General features: G+C 38.8%; 2 protein-coding genes across 3 annotated transcripts; one reads left to right on the forward strand and one right to left on the reverse strand.

Moving 5' to 3' along the window:
* Positions 1 to 2,392: 2,392 nt before the first annotated feature.
* LOC134203974 (nuclear pore complex protein Nup58-like) lies at positions 2,393 to 4,920 on the reverse strand. The gene is made up of 2 exons (XM_062678809.1): positions 3,811 to 4,920; positions 2,393 to 3,080 (listed from the first exon to the last, which is right to left on the reverse strand). Exons 1-2 carry the CDS (start codon positions 4,771 to 4,773, stop codon positions 2,496 to 2,498), a joined length of 1,548 nt encoding a protein of 515 aa, XP_062534793.1. The 5' UTR covers positions 4,774 to 4,920; the 3' UTR covers positions 2,393 to 2,495.
* Positions 4,921 to 6,497: 1,577 nt separating this feature from the next.
* Positions 6,498 to 8,608, forward strand: LOC134203979 (uncharacterized). 2 transcript variants are annotated; one of them, XM_062678816.1, is made up of 4 exons: positions 6,498 to 7,342; positions 7,553 to 7,981; positions 8,037 to 8,247; positions 8,317 to 8,608. In XM_062678816.1, the coding sequence occupies exons 1-4, from the start codon at positions 6,573 to 6,575 to the stop codon at positions 8,446 to 8,448; spliced, it is 1,542 nt and encodes a 513-aa protein (XP_062534800.1). In that variant the 5' UTR covers positions 6,498 to 6,572; the 3' UTR covers positions 8,449 to 8,608. The 2 variants fall into 2 exon arrangements, with proteins under 2 accessions (XP_062534800.1, XP_062534799.1); XM_062678815.1 differs by having other exon boundaries at positions 8,037 to 8,608.
* The last annotated feature ends 15,887 nt before the right edge of the window (positions 8,609 to 24,495 follow it).

Genomic DNA, 24,495 nt, shown 5'->3' on the forward strand with positions numbered 1-24,495 from the left:
GTTTGCATGCCCGCGATTCAATATTGAGCGAAACGACATGCTGCTCGTCAGAGGCATGGATTTGACCCCGGGAAACCTTATCGAGAGGATGTGCCGGGACAAGGATATTTGGAATGCGGTGAACACAGCAGCGCAACAGATTATGTCGAAGCTGCAGCGATGGTTGCGTTTTAAACAAAATTGGCAGCTGCAGTAAAGACCTGTGATACTTTGAACACCTTGTTCGCCCTGGCAACCAACATGTAGCGGGTCGCTTTCGCTTTCCTACTTTGTTTTTCTATCTTAGTTCTTTTTGTGTTTCACGTTCTACCAAAACGATTCTTACTGATGTAACCTCCCACACTCACCATTCCAAGAGGTCTTGGGTGACGACGCCGAGGTGAGGTCGTTGGGGGCGAAAGTCACCCTCCAGTGCAAGCAACTGGACGAGGTCACGAACGCGGACGACGTCGTCTCTGCCGTCAGAGACCAGTGCGGTACAGAGGTCGACAAGACCTCTGTACACCTAAGAGGTGGTCCCTTTGGCACGCAGGTAGCCTACCTTAGGTTTCCGGTTGCGAGTTGTAATGAAGCGAGGGAAGTTGAAGATCGGCTGGTCAGTATGCCCAGTGAGCAAACTCCAGCCGCCTTCAGTGGACAGGTGCTATCGGTGCTTAGAGTTGGGACACAAGTCCTACAACTGTAAGGGTCCAGACCATAGTAACCTGTGTCGTCGTTGTGGTGAGGAAGGGCACAAGGCGCATGAATGTGATAAGGCACCAAAGTGCCTTATCTGCGCCAGCAAAAAGCAAGCCTGTAACCACGTTATGGGTGGGTATTCGTCTCCCATCGGAGAGAAAAATAAGAATAAGCCGTACAAGCAACACAGCTGAATCTTAACCACTGTGCAACTGCCCAGCAGCTGTTGCGGCAGTCGGTCTCGGAGTCGAGGACTGATGTCGCCCTCCTGTCCGACTCGTACAACCTCCCTTTCGATAACGGCAATTGGGTGGCGGCTGGGTCTAGGATGGCGGCTATTTGCACGAAGGGACGGTACCCGATCCAAGAGGTGGTACACTCCTCTGCTGAGGGTGTCGCGATAGCTAAGATCAATGGTGTGTTCTATTGTAGCTGCTATGCCCCACCAAGGTGGCCATTAGAACAGTTCAATCAGATGATAGACTTGGACTGGAGGGTGGACGAGGGTTACATCCATAGTGATCATCTAGCAATTCGCTTTAAGATCAACTATGGCGTGCTACATCCGAGATCCGGGGATCCCTGTCAGGTCCGGGGTGGAGCACCAATCACTTCGACAGCGAAGTTTTCACCGCGGCCTTAAGACTGGAAGCCAACACTGAAGGTCTAAGCGGGGATGCGTTGGTAGCTGTCCTATCACGCGCGTGTGATGCCACCATGCCGAGAAATGGCAGACGGCCAGTATACTGGTGGAGACCCGAGATTGCCGCCCTTCGATCAACCTGCCTTAAGGCTAGACGAAGGATGCAACGTGCCCGCACCGAGGATGAAAGAGCGGACCGCCGTGAAGTGTTTCGAGCTGCGAAACTGGCCTTTAACAAGGCCATCAAGAGCAGTAAGAGAGCGTGTTTCGACAACCTATGCGAAGTAGGCAACGCGAATCCATAGGGTGACGCCTATAGGATAGTGATGGCCAAGACCAAAGGGAGCTCTTCACCCCCTGAGGGTCCCCAGATAGATTGGCGAGGATTACCGTGTACTATTATAAGAGACCGATGCCGGTCAGAGAAGCGTACCTATTACCGCAGGAGTTCCGCAAGGTTTAATACTGGGCCCGGTACTATGGAACCTTATGTATGACGGGGTTCTGAAGTTAAAGTTCCCTCCTGGTGTCAAGATCGTCGGTTTTGCAGATAACGTAACCTTGGAGGTCTACGGGGAGTCAATTCCCGAGGTAGAACTGACCGCAGCACACGCGATCAGCACGGTGGAGGATTGGATGAGCGCTAGAGGCCTGCAGCTCGCTCAACATAAGACGGAGGTGGTTATCGTCAACAACCGTAAGTCGGTTCAACATGCAGTGATTCACGTGGGTGAAGTCGTACAGTGTACAGAACAAGAATATATGAACTATTATGCTGCAATGGATCGGAAATTTAGGTAAGCATTTCCCCCAATACGGTGTTGGTATTGACAAAACCAAAACCCTGGATAAAAGTGTTCATAAAAATAAATAACTATAGTTACAAACTGTTGTACTTGTAACTGTTCACTTACTCGACTTCAATTCAGACGCTGTAGGTTAAAAGCATTATTCTGGTTTCCCTGAGATTGTGAATTATATTTATAATCTGATACAATTGTGGAAGTGACACACATGTTAATAAACAATCAGAACTTGTTTTAGCTGTATCAGCTTCGTTTTCGACATAAATTTAAACTCCTTACATTCCGTTTGTCACTTATATTTTCGAGTTTAACGAATCATACATAAATAACTAAACACACAATTAGCAAAGATTTTTTTTCTCATTATTCTAGTGTTTATTTCGCTTGCTCCCCAGAGGCGGCGTCTGCAGATTGAATCCACCCGATCCGAATGTGGCCGTCGTCGCGGGAGCCCCACTTCCGTCGCCGAAGGTCTTTCCGAGACTACTGGTATTAGCTGTTCCCATGTTACCCATGGTCGAACCGAATGCTCCTGTTGTCATACCGCTGGGGCCGGCAATTCCCATCATCGAACCGGAAGCCGATCCGAAACCGGAACCACGAGGCCACAATGTCGAGTCCTGGGTTGTTTTCGGGACAAGTCCGGGATTGACGGGGCCCATGAGCGGCGAAAATGGAGTCGGTCCGGTGGAAATCGCGCTGGAGAATCGAACCTGACTGGCAGACTGCCCGGATGATTGACCATCGAACACGTCCGTGTTGTCACGCAGCAGATAGCGCCGAAGGTTCATGTATCGTTCCTTCTGGGATTCGACTTTCTGATGGGTTTCGTGTAACCGACCCGCAAGGGCGATGAAGCTCTCGTGAATTTGCTGGAGACCTCGCTTGAGGTCTGTGGCGGTGAAGTGTTGTGGTACGGTCAACGACTGCATGTGCTTCTCCGTCAGTTCGACCTGAAATTGAGAGAAGCAAATATTTTTCACGGACGAACGATACTGTGCATCAACTTCCGTTCAAAAGAGCATTGAAACGTATGTGATTCTGGGGCCTCATTGCGCTAATGTAGAAAAATGCTTTTTTTCATTTTTTTTCTGTTCTCTTGAACGAATTCAAGAATGTATTGCACTGACAAAATAAAATTTAAATAAAACGACTGAACTTAAAATCTCATCAAATATTTAGTGAAGGCAATCAACAAATATCCTAAATTCTTCATCCTGATTCGCAGTGGATTGTCGACCATTCTAAACCATTTTAATTAGGGAGCGTAAGAAAATGGCAGGACATATTAATTATCAACCATAACCAGTTTTAGTATCAGTGCTTTATTGATACTGCACCAAAAAAGATATTTTAGTTACCAGATAAAGACTGTCGCTTCGGTTCCCTTTGTTCTGCTGTCCGAAACATGTGTGGTACCTAACTGTCAAATCGTATGTAGTTTTCCTTCATTGACATTTAGATCCCCTATCCTCGCCAGCAAAAGATGTTCCGGACAGCGACAATCTTTATCTGGTAACTAAAATATCTTTTGCACCAAACAACTATTAGGACAAACGGCCTTTCGATAAATTAAGTAATAGTTCATTGTATTTGCAATGATCCATTGTTAAATGATTGAATATGTGCGCATAAGGTATAATGTTTGTAAGTGCTAATATTAATATTCAATCTAATGCATACCTGCTGTTTGAGATTGAGAAGATCAGTCTCATACTTCTGGATCAGCTCGATAAAGTACTGTAGCGGCATCGTGTTCTCGAACTGCAGTCCCGCCGGTGTGTCGTGGGTCCTCTGTGCCATGTCGGCTTGCTGGATAATGTTGCCCGTTTCGGCCCGCAGCATCTTGATGGCCGACTGATTATTCGTCACGCTGTTGGATATGTCGATCAGGCTCCAATTCAATCGACTGATTTCCGAGGAAACATTGTACAACTTGCGAGAGGATGTCCGCGCAATGTCCGAACTGAATGATTTCTGCTTTTTTATGTATTCTTTCAGCTGTTCTACGGTGTTGACAATTTCCTGCGGAACCTGAAATTCCTTTGCCTTGGTGCTATCCTGTTTTCCTTCGACGGATTTAGGTGCGGTCGCATTAATGTCAACTCCTCCTAATCCAATAGGTTTTGTGAGTCCACCTCCGGTGCTGGACGTAGCTACAGAGGGCGTTAAGGTTGTAGCCACTGCTGGCTTGGGAGCTTCAAAGGTTGTACCAAATCCGCCACCAAGAGACAATGTTTGTGTCGTGTTCAAACTCAAACCAGTTCCCAAAGCAGGGACTGCCGCCACCGCTGCTGTGGGTGCACTAGCTCCCTGTAGTGCAAATCCCGTAGACGTGGTGGTCGTTGTTGCTGGTGTCGTCGAGGTTCCCCCACTGAAATTGAATGCCGGAGCTGCTGTGCCGATTGCCGGTGCCGCCAAAGGAGCTATGGTTGACGACGGTTTTGCCAACGCACCGAATGCTGGCGCTGCGGCTGTTGGCAATGCCGTGACAGTTGCCGTCGGAGTCGCCCCAAACGAGAATCCCGTTGCCGGACTGGCAACAGCTGCAGCAGAAGTGCCTGCGGATGGGACTGCTGTTATGGAAGAGGCGAACGAGAACGATGGTGCGCTCGTCGTCGGAGCTCCGAAACTAAAACCAGACATTATGAAAGTCTAGTCAATTACACTTTCCGAAAACAGAGTTTTACTCGATTTTGTATTAATATGATAACTAAACCGCGTATTTATTTGGCAAACGGGCGTCCGCGTTTTGGAATTTGAGTTTGACACATTTATGAAAATACACGATGATTAGGAAAAACTCAAACATTTATAAAATAACCCCATGCATAAAACATTTCAAGACAAAATTTTCAAAACGACTTATCTGCTTTTGTAAACAAAGATTCAAACGACGATTTGACGAATCTGATAGCTCACCCACGCAAACCAACACCATCAATAGGTAGGGGAAGGATGCCGCTACCTGTTGATGGTGTTGGTTTGCGTGGGAGAGCTATCAGATTCGTCAAATCGTCGTTTGAATCTTTGTTTACAAAAGCAGATAAGTCGTTTTGAAAATTTTGTCTTGATTTGACAGATGGGAAATTTCCTGATACACCGACGAAGTCGGGTGCCGACGAAACCAACCGATTTTATCAGGATTTTATCACAGAGAACAGACGTTGAAGCTGCACTCGTAATGTTGTGATAACTTTTTACTGTTCATTTTGAAATAACTTTGGAATGCCGCCGTTATCCCGTGCAAAATCAGCGCTAGTATCACCAAAAAATGCCGCTGTGCGCTATACACTGAGAACAACGCTGCAGTAAAAATTACCATTCTGATGGTTTAAATTAAATGCACAACGCCACTTGATTTGTGCAGACTACATGTCGCATTTGTTTCGAACAGAATGTGCGTTTAATTTTACCATGGGACTATCATGAACGCGCAACGGTAAAATCTACTATGGTTCATGGTCAACTCCACTACAATATACCGTTAAAATGAAATGGGATTGTTTGCAACCACGAACCTGCGTTCGTGTTGGTGAGAAATGTCGGCGAGACCCTAATTGCGTTTGGGGCTTGACAGCTCCCATTACTTTGCGTGGAAACCTTACAAATGCCATGTTTTTTGTTTTTTTCATGTGGATGCTGCTGTAAGAATTTTGTTTCGATTCTTTACTTTTCCGATTCAGTGAACGGAATTTAACATGTGATTGAGATAGAAAAATAAATTTCTTTTGAACACGATACTAACCTTAAATTCAAAATTTCATGAATTTTGGTGCACGGGAACTATTTCAAGACAAAATTTTCAAAACGACTTATCTGCTTTTGTAAACAAAGATTCAAACGACGATTTGACGAATCTGATAACTCTCCCACGCAAACCAACACCATCAACAGGTAGCGAAAACCTTTACCTACCTATTAATGGTGTTGGTTTGCGTGGGAGAGCTATCAGATTCGTCAAATCATCGTTTGAATCTTTGTTTACAAAAGCAGATAAGTCGTTTTGAAAATTTTGTCTTGATTTTAAATCAATCTCGAAAAACCTAATAATTTCGCGTATTGAACAGCCCTACCTTAATTTTACATGAACCGAGCTGTCAACCTGTGAGCTCTGCCAAGCAGTCAAATTTTTAAAACTTTTAAAATGGATTTTTAACATCAAATTTAGGGTTTATGAGTTCGACAAAAATATGTTGTAGCTTAGAAAAAGGTGTTCTATCGAATGAACAAAAAAAATCAACATGTTTTTCAAAATTAAAAAAACCCAAATTGGGTGTGACAAATATATCATAATCGATATCGATTAATCAAAAAATAATCAACTATGTGGCATCCCCATTATTTTGTTGTCCGCGGCGTTGCTTTTTGAACTTTTTGAAACTGCACCTTCGCGTTAAAAAAAAATAAATAAAAAGTCAAAACCGGCCAAATTTAAGTGTAAAATGTCTCTCGACGTGTTTCCCGTCTGTTCCAGCTGTGGAAAGTATTCGGTTTTATCTATTTCCTGCACAAACTGTCTGCAAATTTGTTGCACTGCTTGTTTCAATGTTTTGGTTAGTGCGATGGTAATGGCTGATGCCGATGTGGCACTGTTGGCGGCTCGAGTCTGTCGGAAATGCCGCAACGAAAGTCGCGTGACCAACTCGGTCACCGGTCCTGGAAACGAAACGAATGCATCAGTGAGTGTCGACAGAAGTGATCTTTGCGATTTGCATTGGAAAGAGCGTACGCTATATTGCTTGAACTGCTCGGTGAGTATTTGTGGAGACTGCATGTGCCTTGGAGAGCCACACGACTTTCACCGGATCGACAATTTGGTGGCCGTTTATTTCGAGAGGACCTCAAGGCTAAGGGATAAATTGAAGATCGCTGAGAAATTCAACGATGAACTACATGCGGGAAGTGAGGTTTATCGGAGAAATCTTCGGTTCATTGAGAAAGAAGAGGCTGAGATGTTAGAAGAGATTGAAGCAATTGCCGAGGAATCTCGACTGGAAGTGTCTCGAGTCACTACAGTTCGGAAGCAGATACTAAAGGAAAAGCTGAATGTTCCTTTTACGAATGGTGCGGTTTTGGAAGATATGTGGAATACAGCAAAACAGGTGTCGCCGTACAGATTGTTGAATTTACTTTCGGAGTTTGATGCTAATTGTGATAAACTGCTAGCTCAGGACGTCAAAGTTACGGTTCAACAAACTGACGACTTTCAATGGTAAGATGTAGATTGTGCTATTCCCCATTATTAATGGTCATTAGACATAACCAGTAGATGGAAGCCGGCAGATTTTCGTACATTGAATTTAACTTAAATTTATAAAAGGCAATTACAATGATAAATTATTATTATGTCATTAGATCAAACGGCACTAAAACAGATAAAAGTAAGGGCTTCAAATAAATTACAAATATCATCTTGTTATAGCCAACTGATCGAAAAATATAACTGTACGGAAATTGTTTTTCGAGCGTTTCGCAATGCTGCCAACGGGGATATCTCTGTCTCTCAATTGATTATGGACAACGGTGTTGAATGGAGAGTTACGGTTACGAAAATGGATATGATTCTTATTGAGCCACGTACAGTCGACCCTCGAATGCAGGAATTTCCCCACAAGCTGATGGTAACGATTCCTCATAAGGACTATGAGAAGACGATACACCAATCATTCGAACTCGAAGACCAATACAACGCGATAGAGGTTGTATATTCCTCATTCCTTGTAGATGAAGGTTTTTGCAGGGAAACCAATGGCGATTTAGTGATGAAGATTGGCGTTCGTTGTAAAAATGTATTGTCTGAATTGGACATAATGGAGCTTCAGTACAATGGTGTAAGAGATGAAGATGACTAGTAAGATAATCGATAAATATTCAATTTTTATGTTATTCATGAATTTATTTTTCAGCAAACACCTTGTTATGCATTTTCATCCAAAATTAAGCAATCTTAAAAATAGAACGTCATTACGTTCCTCTGAAGTTATAGATGGTAAAAATAGACAGTGGTATTTGGAGGTTTATGCAGATGTGCATTCAAACAAACTTAAAGCTTTAATCGGTTTGCAGAAACGATCTGCCGTTTGCTGTGATTTCTTCATCGAACTGATACATACCAATGTAACGAAAAATATTGTCATAAAACGACAGAACAAAAATTTCAACACATCATTTATATTTGAATATCAGTTTATCAGTTTAGACTCACTGAACAACGATTGCGGCTTTTCACCAGGTGGTAACTTGCATTTTCGGTTTGGAGTGCGGCCCTTATCCAATTCTACAGAAATCTCAGCACAAAGTGCATCAGCGAATGCTTAATATTGTTTGTTAGAAAACACTTAATGTTGAACCTTTTTTTTCAAAGAACCTAAACTGAATATGATAAGCAAACACGTAGATTATAATGATTTATATACATGCTGCCAACCTCTTATGTTATCGAATATTTTATAGTCCATTGTTACATAATAAATTAATGATCTCATAATTTTTGGAATATACTTGGGGGGGGGGGTGGGGGGTGGGGAAGCCTATCTAATCATCCAGCCAATTGCATCTTATAGTGCATATACTCCTGTTCCTGTATATATATACGATTGTGATGCACAGAGCCGTAGCGTGGATTTCCGGCGCCCTTGACGAACTCTTTATTGGGCGCCCCTCTATTACTAAGGAACAAACCCAGATTAATCTACCTAGCGGTGACGATGCCTTTCTCGATTCAATCGTTTGGTTTCGCCTTGATGTGGTACACATCATAAATAATTGCCTACATTACAACTCTTGCAAACGCTGTACAGCGAATCAACCAAAACCAAGCTTATGTGGTTCAACAAACCATTTTCCTTATAACTTTTGAACACATTGACCGATTGTGATTATATTCAATAGTGATCAACTAGGGCTTATCCCAAGTCGAAAGCAACTTGTTGCGAGAAAATCGGTTAACAATAACTATATGAAAAAATGGCTAATGTTTTTCGGTTTTCGCGTGCACACACACATACATACACACGAACTGACAGACATTTGTTTAGTTCGACGAGCTGAGTCGATGGTATATTTGGTATACATCATGTGTCTCCGCGACTTCGATAAAAAGTTCGATTTTGGAGCGAAATGGGTGTCAGGCCATTTGGCCGAAGGTCATTAAGCCGAATGGTCATTAGGCCGAACGGTCATTAGGCCGAATGGCCATTAGGCCGAATCAGCAAAAAGTGAAAAATTAGAAGTTCTTTCTTCACCTTACTCTTTCTTCCTTCTCCCTTCTTGCACTTTCTTCTTCCTGCTCCCTTCTTCCTTTTTCCTTCTTCCTTCTTTCTTATTCCTTATTCTTCTTCCTCTTTCCTTCTTCCTTCTTTCGTCTTCCTTTTTCCTTCTTCCTCCTTTCATCTTCCTTCTTCCTTTTTCCTTCTTCCTTCTTTCTTCTTCCTTCTTCCATCTTTTTTCTTCCATCTTCCTTCTTCCTTTTTCCTTCTCCCTTCTTCCTTCTTCCTACTTCCTTCTTTCTTCTTCCTTGTTCCTTCTTCCTTCTTCTCTTTCTCCCTTTTTCCTTCTTTCTCTTGCTTTCTTCTTTATTCTTTCTTCTTCCTTCTTCCTTCTTCCTTCTTCATTCTTCATTCTTCATTTTTCCTTCTCCCTTCTTCCTTCTTCCCTTTTACTTTTTTCTTTTTCCTTTTTCCTTCTTCCTTCTTTGTTCTTCTTTTTTCCTTTTTGCTTCTTCCTTCTTTCTTCTTTTTTCCTTTTTCCTTCTTTCTTCCTTTTTCCTTCTTCCTTCTTTCTTCTTCCTTTTTCCTTCTTCCTCCTTTCATCCTCCTTCTTCCTTCTTCCTTTTTGCTTCTTCCTTCTTTCTTCTTCCTTTTTCCTTCATTCTTCTTCCTTTTTACTTCTTCCTTTTTCCTTCTTCCTTTTTTCTTCTTCCTTTTTCCTTCTTCCGTCTTCCTTCTTCCTTCTTCTTTCTTCCCTTTTCCTTTTTCCTTCTTCCTTTTACCTTATTTCTCCTTCTTTCTTCTTTATTCTTTCTTTATTCTTTTTTTGCCTTTCTCGTATACTAAGTATACGGAAAGGCTATAGAACTGCTCCAAAACCGAACTTTTTATAGAAGGCTCGGAGACCATAGTGTTATATACCAATCGACTCAGCTCGACGAATTGAGGTGATGTCTGTATGTGTGTATGTATGTGTGTGTGTGTGTATGTGTACAAAAATGTGAGACACGTTTTTGGGCATTTAGCATCATTCGATTTGCTCGCAACAAGTTGCACTCGACGCGGAATACAGTCCCATTGGTTCCTATTTAAAATTAGATCGATCGAACTTTGCGTTTCGGAGTTATGGCCAAAAAACTGTTTTAACGTGCAAAAAAAAAGCAAAACGCTCTACTATGGATTCGAACTCGTGACCTCTGAAACGGGAAGCGGTTACTACACCACTGTACCATCGATACACATAACATGTGAGAAGATACGTACAAATATAAATCATCGAATTGGGCATATATTCATTGCCTCTATAAGCAACAGAATTCATCCTGCTAGGGTATCGTTTCCTATACTGGAAGTATTAATGGATTGAGAAAAGAAAATATTAATTTTTCTCGTTGGTTAGTAAAATATACAGTTTCAATACATTAACTTAGAACAAGATGCCGTGGTGAGCCGTTTGGCAGCGCAGTATCATTACTTGACACTTTACCGGTCGCTACTAAACGCGTTGCTAAAACAGTAGCGCAGCTGACAGGTGATCAAATTTGGTAGCGCGATAAACAGCTCTGCTATTTGATGAACTATTAAACGTCACCGGTACGGAATGCAGCCACCAAAATGATAACCGAAAATAGCAACCGGTGCGAAAAAGAGTGACTAAACTAAAATGACAGAGCAGCGAGGGTGATCAAAACACTCGCACCTAGTAATGATGCTCTAATATATAAACTATTAAAACCGCTTGGATACGCTGTTCATTTATTGGAGATAAAAGTAGATTCACTATGATGCGAGGAAATCAATGCAAAACTTTTTAGGATAGGATATCCGTTTATAAATTTAAAATCATCTTCTCTGCTAAACGTTAGACATAAGTTTTCTCATGCCTTTTTGCTATCAAGCGCTAAGAAAAGCACAAATACCCTATATAACAGCCTGTAAATAATTCTCATGTAGCAATTTCAAAAAGCATCGTGCTTTGTTCAACACGTTCAACGCTCTCCCGTACGAATGCGCCTAAAAGAAGGAATGGCAATGTGCCGTCGCGCAGTGGTGGTCCCCCATACAAATGCTCGACTAAACCTACGATTGCGCTTAAAATTTAGCAACAGTAATCTTGTAACGCTGAATTCATTTTGAAATTTAAATAGTTCCGACATATGCTATGCTATCCAAAGACTTACGGAAGCCCATGACTTAGGATCTGCAGCCACAGTAGCGTCTTAATTCTAACCTTGAAACAGTAAATTTTCCGCTTTGGTGCAGCAAAGCGCAATTCGCCAACTAACCACTGTTAAGTAGACAAAATATATATTTCAATGCATGACATCAGTTCTTTCCGAATCTTTCCCGATAAAAAATTTAGTCAAATTTAATTTTCCCATACATATATGTTTAGGAGATACTTTACAGCATCAACTTGAGCCAAGTCACTAAAAATTAAATTTACCAACTACAATTAACAAATTGAGGAATTATCCTTGACTAAATGTGCAAAATTAAAATAATATCAGCTTCACGAAAGAACGATTTTTGTTTTAGGTTTTGTCTGGATTTCCGCCACTGTGGATCGGTCGGCTTAACCATCGTAGCATCAGCGGCAAGCCGTGCTTCTGTTCTATTTTTACACATATGCATCATTCTTTGTGGCGTTCAATCAGCATATGGGAGCGCAGCTGGTGTGCGGGAAGACGCGGGACGCATGCGCATGCGCATTCGCTTCAGTCTCTTGCCGTCGGATGAATATTGCCGTATGAAGCATCACCAACACACATCGCATTGCGTGCGGCAATGTTCTATTTTTAGCTCAGCTGGGTTGAATGTTGATCCGAGCAAATGAGATTTGGGGAAACTGGTTCATGAGTATCACGGAAAAAAAAGAATAATTTAGATGTCTGCGCGGAAATAACGCGCAGAGGGAAATCCCCGGTCTTAATTCCTTGGATATAGCGTCTGCTGCCCCATAAACTCGCAAGCTTCTAATTTTATTGAAAGTTATGTCTTTTCTATTCAGTAAGGCATCTTTTCTTTGTGCATTGAAGCAATCGAATATAATTTTCCACTTATGTTTACTCTCTATTGTAACTTGGTGGGCAAGTTGATTACTACCAAGGTAAATCAAAAGCTATTTTGTTTCTGATAACAATCATTGAAGAAGACTGTTGAGTACATGTCGATTCTCAATTTATGCATTTATGTTTCATTTCCTATACCTCCTTCATCATCTAAAGTTCAGACCTGAATTCTTTTAAATATCCCAAATAATCAGATGGATTCAATTATAGAAATGTCATGAATATAAATATAAACAATACACAGCCTTAGGTTCCATTGATTATTAGCATGGAAAATATTAAATACAAAAATTTTGTTTGAATTTTTTAGTATTCAAAATTTTTCTTGCAATGCGTAATATTATACCACACTCCTAGAAAATATGAGTTTTGAAAAAAATAAGATGGCCAACAAGAGGACCGAACATAAATCCTCTGATTGAGAGCCCATCACGTTACCCCTGAACTATTTTTGTTTCTTGAGAGGGCAGTGTTCGAAGAACAAGAGGCTACGCGATTTGCAATAAATAACTATTTTACTGCATCAAGACATCGGCTGCTTGTGCATACGTGCGGTAACGCACCGGGTGCTGTGCTTTGGTTCGGTGGCATTTAATCCGACGTTGAAAAATATAAACCGTTTTGACTCAAGTCCCGAAAATGACTCATATTCCGAACACTAGCATTTAAATGGCTATATCAACCTTATTCGCGTGGTTCTTTCCATAGGATATTAATTTCGTTTGTAAAGCACTCGGATTATGTAGGAGAAACTGAGTTTTGTAAGGATTCGGAGAAAATTTTCTATTTTAGGAAGTCAGTAGAAAAAGTATCCAAACTTTTCTATAATCCAAGTATGTATTAGATCATTTAATAGTCTTAGTTCGATCATTGACAAACTACAATGACTCATTCCAGAGGTTAAATATCAAAACGTGTTACAGCGGAGTTCTAGTGCGAATATTTTTCTACAGCTCTGCCTAATAGTTTGTTGTTTTGATTCAACTAATAATAGAGTTATAAAGCACTAGTTACTAATACTAAATGATAACAAAATTTCGATCAGTCTGTATAATAAGTTACTGCAACTAGCGCTATAACTCTGTTATTAGTGCAATAGAAACAACAATTAGGCAGAGTTGTAAAAACCTTCGCTCTAGAAGTCCTCCACATACCGTGTGGGACCGAAATCCGTACAGCACCGAAATCCGTCCACCTCATGAGATATTAATAAATTAAAGGGGATTAAAGGTTAGTAATCTAGAAATAATTTCTCTTATCCTGTTCAGATACCTGGTAGTAAGTTCTTAGGGCATAGAAATGGAAAGAAGACTTTGAAATTAAAACAACAAAAATCAAAAACAAATCGCCACCCACCAAACGCGAAGTTTTTGCCGCCATTTTGTTTTCGGGTAGAGTAGAGTGGGGCAAGAGTGCGCGTGGGGTAAGAGTACGTTTTCAATTTTTTTAAGTAATAAAAAAAGATAAACTAGCAGCACTGCATCAGTTTGACAGGTATTCTGGCCAACTATTATCATGTGTAATTGTAAACGATTTGAATAAACAACAAGGGAGATATGGAGTTAGATAACTTTTTGGTCATTTTGCTAAAAATAATTGGATTTCCGCAACTAGTATTTCATTACCATATATACGTTCAATCAGGTGAACATTATACCATTTCGATAACCTCTTGTATAGAGTACTTTATGGTACAGAACACCAATCCGGTTGGTTTTCCAAGAAGTCAAAACCATTACTTAAATAATTTTTGGGACTGTGGGGTAAAAGTACGCAGGAACCGGTGGGGCAAGAGTACGCATATGAATCTTCTAGTTATGATGTCAAACCCGTATCTCCGGCCGAAATAAGACTTCTTCCAAAGCGTAAACATCCAAAACTAAGAAAAAAGGGACAGAATTTGAAATTATCACAAGTTTTTAGGATAAGTTGAAGTAATTTGGTGTTAGAAAGGACTTAGCGTACAAAGCACTGAAGCGAAATAATGAAATTGTATTAGGACTTGTTGTACACCTGAACATAGTACGAAAACACAATTTCATCTAAATGATAATTTCATTTAATCAAAAGAAACATTCAGAAATTACGCAACGTTTAGCTGGGAGGGGTTGTGAGATGTATGACGATCCATATAATTTTTAGAGGATTCATACAAATAGTGTAAGCTAGGGGGGGAGGGGTGATGAAATAGCCAAATTTTACGTTACGTGATTGGTGGACTTTCTGTAAGGAAAATGCCTTTGTATACGTTACGCGAAACCTGATATATATTTTTACCTCTGTAGTTTTTTGTATATATAAAAAACGATGGTTTTTCGTATGAAAGTGTACATTTTTAGGACCCCCTCCCCCTTTAAGAGTTACGTAATCTTTGAACATTCCCTAATATATGCTCATTAAACATCAATTAAATGTTATTAACGCTTACTTGTGTTAATATATACTTAAAGCACATTATTGGATAAATGCGTACTCTTACCCCACCCGATGCGCACTTTTACCCCACCGGTGGGGTAAGAGTGCGTTTTTCACTTGTCTTGCAATAAGGGTTCTACTAAAACGAATCTCAATAATTTCAATATTTTTTCCACTGGGTAACATAAAGGAAGAGTACATGAATCATCGGCACTGATTTGATATGCAGAAGCTTGCTTCATAAGGGCCACATGATCGATTGAAAACTAAGTGCGTACTCTTGCCCCACTCTACTCTAGAGCATAATTGCACCAATCGTAACTGTGTTTTAATTGCTAATTTCGAATCATTGCATAAGATAAGCAGAATACAAATCGAAGGGATCGCTTCTCAAGGAGCGTATCGAACTATTTACATTGGTAGTTTAGTCAATCAGACTGCTTCAATTTAAATATTTAGTTAAAATGTAGCTGTTCGGATTTTGATCCTTTGATTCGAAATCCGTCCACGGTGGACGGATTTTGAGTCAGGAGTAGTTGATTTTATTCATTATTTTATCATGTTTTTCGTAGTTTTTAATGAGTAAATGTGGAACACTTCAAAAGTAGAAGCCTTCATGCTCTAGTGTCAATGACAAAAGTTTTATTTGCATTCAATTCCTATTTTCTAATTAATTTTTCATAAACTAAGGTGCTTAAGTGTACGGATTTCGATGCCCCACGGTATCACGTTTGAAATTTAACCTCTGGAATGAGTTATCGACAAACTACTAAATTATCGAACATATATTACTGTACCGCTCATAAAAAAATCTACTTTGGTCGCAACGAAAAATACGCGCCAGATAGTCGCCTAAGAACAACATACCTCCAGAAAAAAAGCCAATTCGATATTTTTTTTAATTTGGCCGCCACGTGGTACTTTCCGGCGGTGAATGCTTGGATAGCACGTGCTATTTGTACTGCGGAGAAATTTTTCACATCTTTGAGAGCCTTGGAAAATGATCACGAAAGTTGTCATTTTGTTGCAAGGCACAATACTAATGATCGAAAACATCCTTGCCACAATCCATAACAAATTACTCGAAGGCAAGCAACGATTTTCGATTTTCTGATAGTATATCAGGTATGTAATCATTACGATGTAAATTATTGCACAATATGAGCTCAAAAATGCTGATTTTGGTAACACTAGCTATGTCACGCGTAATCTATCAGATTTTGTACTTGGATAGTTTACCTGTAGAGTGATCTGATAAATAGTTTTGGATCAGTTTAGAAATCAAAATAATCAATTTTAACCATACATTCATAATTACTGCGAAATGCTTTCCATCTAAAGAAAAGCAACCCCAGTAGAATTCTGATCAGATTTTTTTTAAATCAGATCAAATTCATAAATCTTGTTGAAAAGTGTTTGAATGATAATGACAAAAACGGAACTACTCATTTGCAAAAATTGACCTTTCCCGTCAAAAATTTTTATTCGCTTAAGTATTTTTTAAATTTAAAACAAAAATCGAAAAAGTGCTGTTTTTTAATATTGGCCCGATTTTGAACGAACATCAAGTGATTTTTTTCAGGTCGGTTAACACGTGCACACGTTTTTGTTTTTTTTTATTTCGCTTTCATTTATTTATTTCTTCGTCTTGAATTATAAAAAAAACTCCTCAGACTGCTTCTTATCTAATATTTCTTTTCTATTCTTAAAAACTAGTTTAGACACATTAAAATGAAAAACAGCACTTGCACTATTAAACGACCGAAAACAGTTTTCCAGAGGGTTGTTAAAACCATATGACGTCCTGTGACGCTGAATCATGATAAGATCGCGTTCACGCAGATGCCGAGAAGGAGCGTAAAACGTAACGTTTTGCAATAAATATGGACACTGCACGACATTTTTTAAAATATCAAAAACAAACAGCCTTTGCAGATTAGTCCGACGAAGCGCAAGTATCTCCAGGCCTATAAGTTTGCAGTGGCTGGTTTTTGTTTTTGATTTAATAGTTAGAGGCTTCAAAGAACCCATATTTTCTTTGGGAAAGTTGACCTTAAATAAGCCAAAGAATCGACTGAAACAATGAAACGAAATACAATTTTTGACGGGGATGGTCAACTGAATTTTTATCTATATGAAGAATCATATTATTCAAAACAACAATTTCAGCTGGATTCTGGCTTCAAAACGGAATTTTCAGAAGAAGTCTCGCTTAATTTTTCAAAAGGACCTAAGTAACATTTTTTTCATGAATTAATTTGAGTACTGCAATCGAACGCTTTCATGTTGTTCTGTTGAATGCGCTATTCAAATTAATTCATGAAAAAAATGTTACTTAGGTCCTTTTGAAAAGTTAAGCGAGAAGTGTGTGTATGTGCATGTGTGTGCGTGTGTGTGCAAAAAAATCTAACTCATTTGTCGAAATCTTATCCTGAACCGATTATTTAAACGGGGAATCCTGTCCCATTGTTTCACATTAAAAATCAGGTCGAACTGGGGAATGGGCTCAAAAGTTATGGCCAAAATACAAATTTTTATACTATGTCTAAAACTCGATTTGTGCAATTGCTCAACCTCATCACATTTTCAGGGCACTTAACCTCATCCGATTTGCTTGCAACAAATTGCATCCGGCAGCAATTATTACAATGTGTATAAACAAATGTGAATTTTCAATTCAATCTATCTTTATTTATCTATCTTTATTTACGAGAATGTGAAAATGTGAAAAATAAGTCTTATTCACCAATTGTTATTTTAGACTTTTCATATATGTTTATCAACCATTTTGAACGAGCGAGAAAGGCATCATCACCGCTAGGTGGATTAATCTGGGTTTTTTCTTTTTTCTTTCTTATTCCTTCTTCCTTCTTTCCTATTCCTTCTTCATTCTTCATTCTTCATCTTCCTCCCTCCTTCTCCCTTCTTCCTTCTTTCCGTTTTCTTTTTCCTTCTTCCTTCTTCCTTTTTCCTTCTTCCTTCTTCGTCCTTCGTTCTTCCTTTTTCCTTCTTCCTTTTTCCTTCTTCCTTCTTCCTTCTTTCTTCTTTTTTCTTGCTTCTTCCGGCTTTCTTCTTCCTTTTTCCTTCTTTCTTCTTCCTTTTTCCTTCTTCCTCCTTCCTTCTTCCATATTCTTTCTTTCGTTCTTCTTCCTTTTTCCTTTTTCCTTCTTCTTTATTTATTTTTCCTTCTTCCGTCTTCCTTCTTCCTTCTTCCTTCTTCCTTCTTCCTTTTTCCTTCTTCCTTCTTCCTTCTTCCTTGTTCCTTTTTCCTTCGTACTTTTTTCTCCTTCTTTCTTCTTTATTCTTTATTCTTTATTCTTTCTTTCTTCTTTATTCTTTCTTCTTTCTCCTTCTTTCTTCTTCTTTCTTCATTTTAATTTTTCCTTCTTCCTTCTTCCTCTTTCCTTCTCCCTGCTTCCTTCTTCCTTCTTCACTTTTCCTTTTTCATTTTTCCTTTTTCCTTCTTCTTTCTTCTTCTTTCTTCTTTCTTCTTTTTTCTTTGTTCTTTTTGCCTTTCTCGTATACTAAGTATACGGAAAGGCTATAGAACTGCTCCAAAACCGAACTTTTTATAGAAGGCTCGGAGACCCATAGTGTTATATACCAATCGACTCAGCTCGACGAATTGAGGTGATGTCTGTATGTGTGTATGTATGTGTGTGTGTGTGTGTGTATGTGTACAAAAATGTGAGACACGTTTTTGGGCATTTATCATTATCCGATTTGCTCGCAACAAGTTGCATTCGACGCGGAATGCAGTCCCATTGGTTCCTATTTAAAATTAGATCGATTGAACTTTGCGTTTCGGAGTTATGGCCAAAAAACTGTTTTTACGTGCAAAAAAAAAGCAAAATGCTCCAATCTGGATTCGAACTCGTGATCTCTTGATCGGGAAGCGGCTACTACACCACAGCACCATCAACACACATAACATGTGACAAGATACATACAAATATAAATCTTCGAATTGGGCATATATTCATTACCTACCTCTATAAGCATCAGAGTTAATCCTGCTAGGGTACCGATTCCTATACTGGAATTATTAATGGATCGAGAAAAGAAAATATTAGCTTTTATCGTTGGTTATTAAAATATACAGTTTCAATACATTAACTTAGAGCAAGATTGCCGGTGGTGAGTATAAGCCGTTTGGCAGCGCAGTATCATTACTTGACACTTTTCCGGTCGCTGCTAAACGCGCTGCTAAAACAGTAGCGCAGCGGACAGGTGATCAAATTTGGTAGCGCGATAACAGCGCTGCTATTTGATGAACTATTAAACGTCACCTGTACGGAATGCAGCCACCAAAATGATAACCGAAAATAGTGACCAGTTGAAAAAGAGTGACTAAACTAAAATGACAGCGCTGCGAGGATGATCAAAACACTCGCGCTTAGTAATGATGATCTAATAGATAAACTATTGAAATCGCTTGGATACGCTGTTACTTGAATTGAGATAAAAGTAGATTCACTATTGATTCGAGGATGTTAATGCAAAATTATATTGGTATAATTGCATAATTACATCCAAACTAGTAGACACATATGTGTATAATAATGGGAAGTATCAATAAGAACCCCTCAGGTTACGGGTGCCCTATGCAAATTACTAAATAGTAATTTGGGGTGACCTTTTTACAATAGGATATTCGTTCAATAATTAAAAATCCTCTTCTCTGCTAAACGTTAGACATAACTTTTCTCATCTCTTATTGCTATCAAGCGCTAAGAAAAGCACAAATACCCTATATAACAGCCTGTAAACTCCTCAGTCCTCATATAGCTATTTCAAAAATCATCGTGTTTTGTTTAACACGTTCAACGCTCTCCCGTTCGAATGCGCCTAAAAGAAGGAATGGCAATGTGTCGTCGCGCAGTGGTGGTCCCCATACAAATGTTCGACTAAACCTACGATTGCGCTTAAAATTTAGCAACAGTAATTTTGTAACGCTGAATTCATTTTGAAATTTAAATAGTTATCCGACATATGCTATGCTATCCAAATACTTCCGGAAGCCCATAACTTAGGATCACAGCAGCGTCTTAATTATAACCTTGAAACAGATAAATTTCCCGCTTTGGTGCAGCAAGGCGCAATTCGCCAAACTAACCACTGTTAAGTGACAAAATATATATTTCAATGCATCATTATCAGTTCTTTCCGAATTTTTCCCGATACAAAATTTAGTCAAATTTAATTTTCCCATACATATATGTTTAGGAGATACTTTACACCATCAACTTGAACCAAGTCACCAAAAATTAAATTTACCAACTACAATTAACAAATTGAGGAATTATCATTGACTAAATGTGCAAAATTTAAATAATATCAGCTTCAGGAAAGAATGATTTGTTTTGGGTTTTGTCTGGGTTTCCGCCACTGTGGATCGGTCGGCTTAACCATCGTAGCATCAGCGGCAAGCCGTCCTTCTGTTCTATTTTTACTCATAGCATCATTCTTTGTGGCGTTCAATCAGCATATGAGAGCGCAGCTGGTGTGCGGGAAGACGCGGAACGCATGCGCATTCGCTTCAGTCTCTTGCCGTCGGATGAATATTGCCGAAGGAAGCATCACCAACACACATCGCATTGCGTGCGGCAATGTTCTATTTTTAGCTCAGCTGGGTTGAATGTTGATCCAAGCAAATGAGATTTGGGGAAACTGGTTCATGAGTATGTATTACGGAAAAAAAGAAAATTTTGGATAGCTCCGCGGAAATAACGCGCAGAGGGAAATCCCCGGTCTCAATTCCTTGGATATAGCGTCTGCTGCACCATAAACTCGCAAGCTTCTAATTTTATTGAATAATTATTTCTTTTCTATTCAGTAAAACATATTTTCTTTTGTGCATTGAAGCAATAGAATATAATTTCCTACTTATGTTTACTGTCTATTGAAACTCGGTGGGCAAGTTTGATTACTACCAAGATAAATCAAAAGCTATTTTGTTTCTGCTAACAATCATTAAAGAAAACTGTTGAGTACATATCGATTCTCAACTTATGTATTTATGTTTCATTTCCTACCTCCATCATCTAAAGTTCAGACCTGAATTCTTTCAAATATTCCAAATAATCAGATGGATTCAATTATAGAAATGTCATGAATATAAATATAAACAATACACAGCATTAGGTTACATTGATTATTAGCATGGAAAATATTAAATACAATTTTTTTAAAGGCGCTTGAATTTTCTAATATTCAAAATGTTTCTTGCAATGCGTATTATACCACACACCTAGAAAATATGAGTTTTGAAAAAAAAAGATGCCTTACACGAGGATCGAACATAAATCCTCTGAATGAGAGCCTATCACGTTACCACTGAGGTATCTTTGTTTCTTGAGATATTAGTGTTCGAAGAACAAGAGGCTACGCGATTTGCAATAAATAACTATTTCACTACATCAAGACATAGGCTGCTTGTGCATACGTGCGGTAACGCACCTGGGGCTGTGCTTTGGTTCGGTGGCATATAATCTGAACCGATAAAAAGTTTAGTTATATCGGAATATAAGTCATGTTCGGGATTTGAGTCAAAACGGTACGATTGAGTTTACGTCAGGTGCTTTTGTGTCATTTCATTCAAATAAGTCACATGTAATATTCTTATTGTTTTGATGCGCAGGGAAGCAACTTCATAATCAATTTCAACATTTTATTTTGAATCCTCTGTAATTTTAGGTACTTTTTTTTCTCTTGCATATCCCTCCATCTTCCCTTTGTTGTCATAAAATGGCAATACAGTTTCACTCAGTCTCTAAGTGATTTGAAACGGGCGTGTAGATTCCATTCTTTTAACCTTTATTATCGTGATTTTGACGTAGAACTACGTCTGTATTTTCTACACTTTACGATTGAAAAAAATCGAAGAACGTCACAAAAATATGATACACTTTGATCGTTTTTACTGACAATAAGTTAATCACATTCTACGGATATTCCGCCGTATGCATGGATTAACGGTTGCTCACTAAGCAAACTTATCGTAACTTATAATTACTTGTCGCTTTCAAGATCAACGTGCTCTTACGCACTAATCTCGCTTTTGCACGCACGCGCACTTAGGCACTTTAACTACTCTTAACTACTATTCACTATGATGAGGGAAAGAGTAAGCATCAAACTAAATTGAAATTCATAGTATCTTCATGATAAATAAATAAATAAATCACACCTTTCATTATTTGGAAACCATTTCGTCCCCACCATCTCGCTTCCCGTCCCGAATATTATTTTAAAGGCTAGGGTCATCAACATACTTGAACCCATGCCGATACCCGCTTTCGCACATGGTTGCTTGGCGAACAATATTACATTTAAGGAATTTTCTAAAAAATAATCGTCAGGAATTCCAAAGAAAGAAGATTTTGTTTAAGAAAAAATTTACATCGAAAGCTGGTACCGAACCAAGCGCTTTGAGATTGGCGGCCCTATACGTAAACCGCACGGCTATCAGCGCGTAATGCAACTGCTTATATCAAGCGCTACTGGTAAAATAATAAGTCATTCAATTTCGTTAGTTCAGTTCAAGATGAATACACCACTAGTGTAGTAGTGTATTCATCTTGGTTCAGTTCACATTCATTATCATCACACATCTGTCAAAAACTGCTGATGAACCAAAATAAAGGTCTACTTGTAAAAAGTGCGGTCGGAAAATTAAGCGGAAATTCGTGAAAATATGCTGCAACTAGCACATAAGCGTGAGGAGAGTGTTTTTATGTCGTTCCGTGTAACAAGATGTAAGTGAAAAGCAACTATGTTTATGTTTCGTTCGCAGATTCTCCAAACTAGCTCCCAAAGAGAAGGTCGTTGTTACGGGGAAAAGTGTGCCGGGCAAAGAGTCGATAATGAAGGACTGGATAAATGGATAGAACGAAGGAAGGAAGGATAAACTAGGATCGATATAAATACCGGAAAGTGTTTGTACTATTGGATGGATGTTACGACGAAAGCAAGAGCAAACTTGAATGGAGCAGAATTAAAAAAGGAATAACCTTGGAAACAAAAAAGGTAAATTATACGTTCTCTTTTTTTTTTTCAAACACCAATTCAAAATAGCAAAACATTAATGCCCTATTTCGACTTTTAGGCATCTACAGGCAAGAAACAACAAAAAATAATGGAAAAAGAGATAAATGGAAACTAAAAGCTATAAAACGCTTCGAAACAATATTGGAGGAAAAAAAACCATTGAAAGAAACAACCGTGAGTGAATTTGTTTACCCTAATTCTAATATAGCTTAAGCACTAACCCTAGTTTTAAAGTATAGGACAAAATGTAGGACTTCAAAACTAAGCAACTAATAATATTTGAGATTAATTAACCTGCTCTTCCACTTCATGGACAATACCTACTATAGAATTTGAAAGTTCAATGACAGATTTGCTTCATGCAGTCGTGGCAAACCATTAGGCATACCTCGAAAGTACCTACACCTATGTTCAGATTGATAGCAGTGAAGGCCGTTTTTCATACATAATGCTACTACCTACTTACTACTTTGACAAGCTGTAACTTTACTCTCCGATGACCGATTCAGCTGAAATTTTGGCAGCGAACTACAAATATGTTGAAATTTACAAGTATCATTTTTTTATAACCACTCATTAAAAAATTACAAACTGGTCAAATTGGCCAGTACCTCAAAAATAAAAACTGATATTATTTTGAACAATTGGACCAATAGTGCCTAATTTTTTAACAATAGTGTGTACTTTTTCAATGAGCGGTTAGAAAAATTTGATCAATACATATATGTAAACTTCAAAATATTTACAAGACACTGCTCAATTCAGCTCAATCGGTAATTGGGGAAAAGTTGCAACTTGTCGAAGTAGGGCATTTTGTATGAAACAGTCTCCAATGCTATTATTCTTAGCACAGGTGTACGTGTCCTTAATATTGCGTACTCTCTATAAATAGAACGTACACCAAAATATTTCTTTTAAAGTAGAATGCTTCTTTGTTTTCAGAGGTACACTTCACAAGTATGAAAAATGAGCGCGCTACGAAAAAATGATAGACTATAATAGCTAATCCAAGCAGGAGCCACGATAACAGAAATTGATATGCACTAGCCTTGCATAAGAAGAAGTAAAATACCAAAAAATAACACCTAAACACCTGTACAGTTCGTACAGCTAATAATAGGGGTGTCCCGTGTATTTTTAAATTTTCTGTACGATTTTATTTAAAATTTTAGTACATATTCAAAACTTGACACATGTGTAGTGTCATTCCCATACTAGTACATATAACTTTAGTCCGATTTTGACACCAGCATGAGTTTTTAACGATTGTTTCGCTAATGTAGCATTGAGTTTATAATATTATTTTCCAGTATATTTCCAAAAACACTTGAAACAGCTGATTGCATACTTTAAGAGTATTATTAGCAATTATTCAAATTGTAAAGAGAGATTCATTTTCACTTTTCGATGGTGGTGCTTTTCTTACAAAAGAATAATGCCCTCTCTTATCTTATATTATAATATTCGGCAAAAAAATGTATCCTTCAATAAAGTTAGCTCTACTTTTAGAACCCGTCCCGTCTACATGCAATAATTCCCCTGATGGTCGAAAGCAATATGAAATAAAATACATGAATATAAATCGTGTACTATTCATCGAATTAGAATTGCATTTCTAAACA

This window comes from Armigeres subalbatus, unplaced genomic scaffold (assembly GCF_024139115.2).
Source record: "Armigeres subalbatus isolate Guangzhou_Male unplaced genomic scaffold, GZ_Asu_2 Contig307, whole genome shotgun sequence".
Classification (NCBI taxonomy): domain Eukaryota; kingdom Metazoa; phylum Arthropoda; class Insecta; order Diptera; family Culicidae; genus Armigeres; species Armigeres subalbatus.

Coding starts and splice junctions, on each gene's coding strand:
- LOC134203979 (XM_062678815.1), top strand. CDS start 6,573: ATGTCTCTCGACGTGTTTCCCGTCTGTTCCAGCTGTGGAAAGTATTCG. Junction 7,343..7,552: donor CAAACTGACGACTTTCAATG/GTAAGATGTAGA, acceptor ATCTTGTTATAG/CCAACTGATCGAAAAATATA. Junction 7,982..8,036: donor GTAAGAGATGAAGATGACTA/GTAAGATAATCG, acceptor TTTATTTTTCAG/CAAACACCTTGTTATGCATT.
- LOC134203974 (XM_062678809.1), bottom strand. CDS start 4,773: ATGTCTGGTTTTAGTTTCGGAGCTCCGACGACGAGCGCACCATCGTTC. Junction 3,081..3,810: donor TTCTCAATCTCAAACAGCAG/GTATGCATTAGA, acceptor TCTCAATTTCAG/GTCGAACTGACGGAGAAGCA.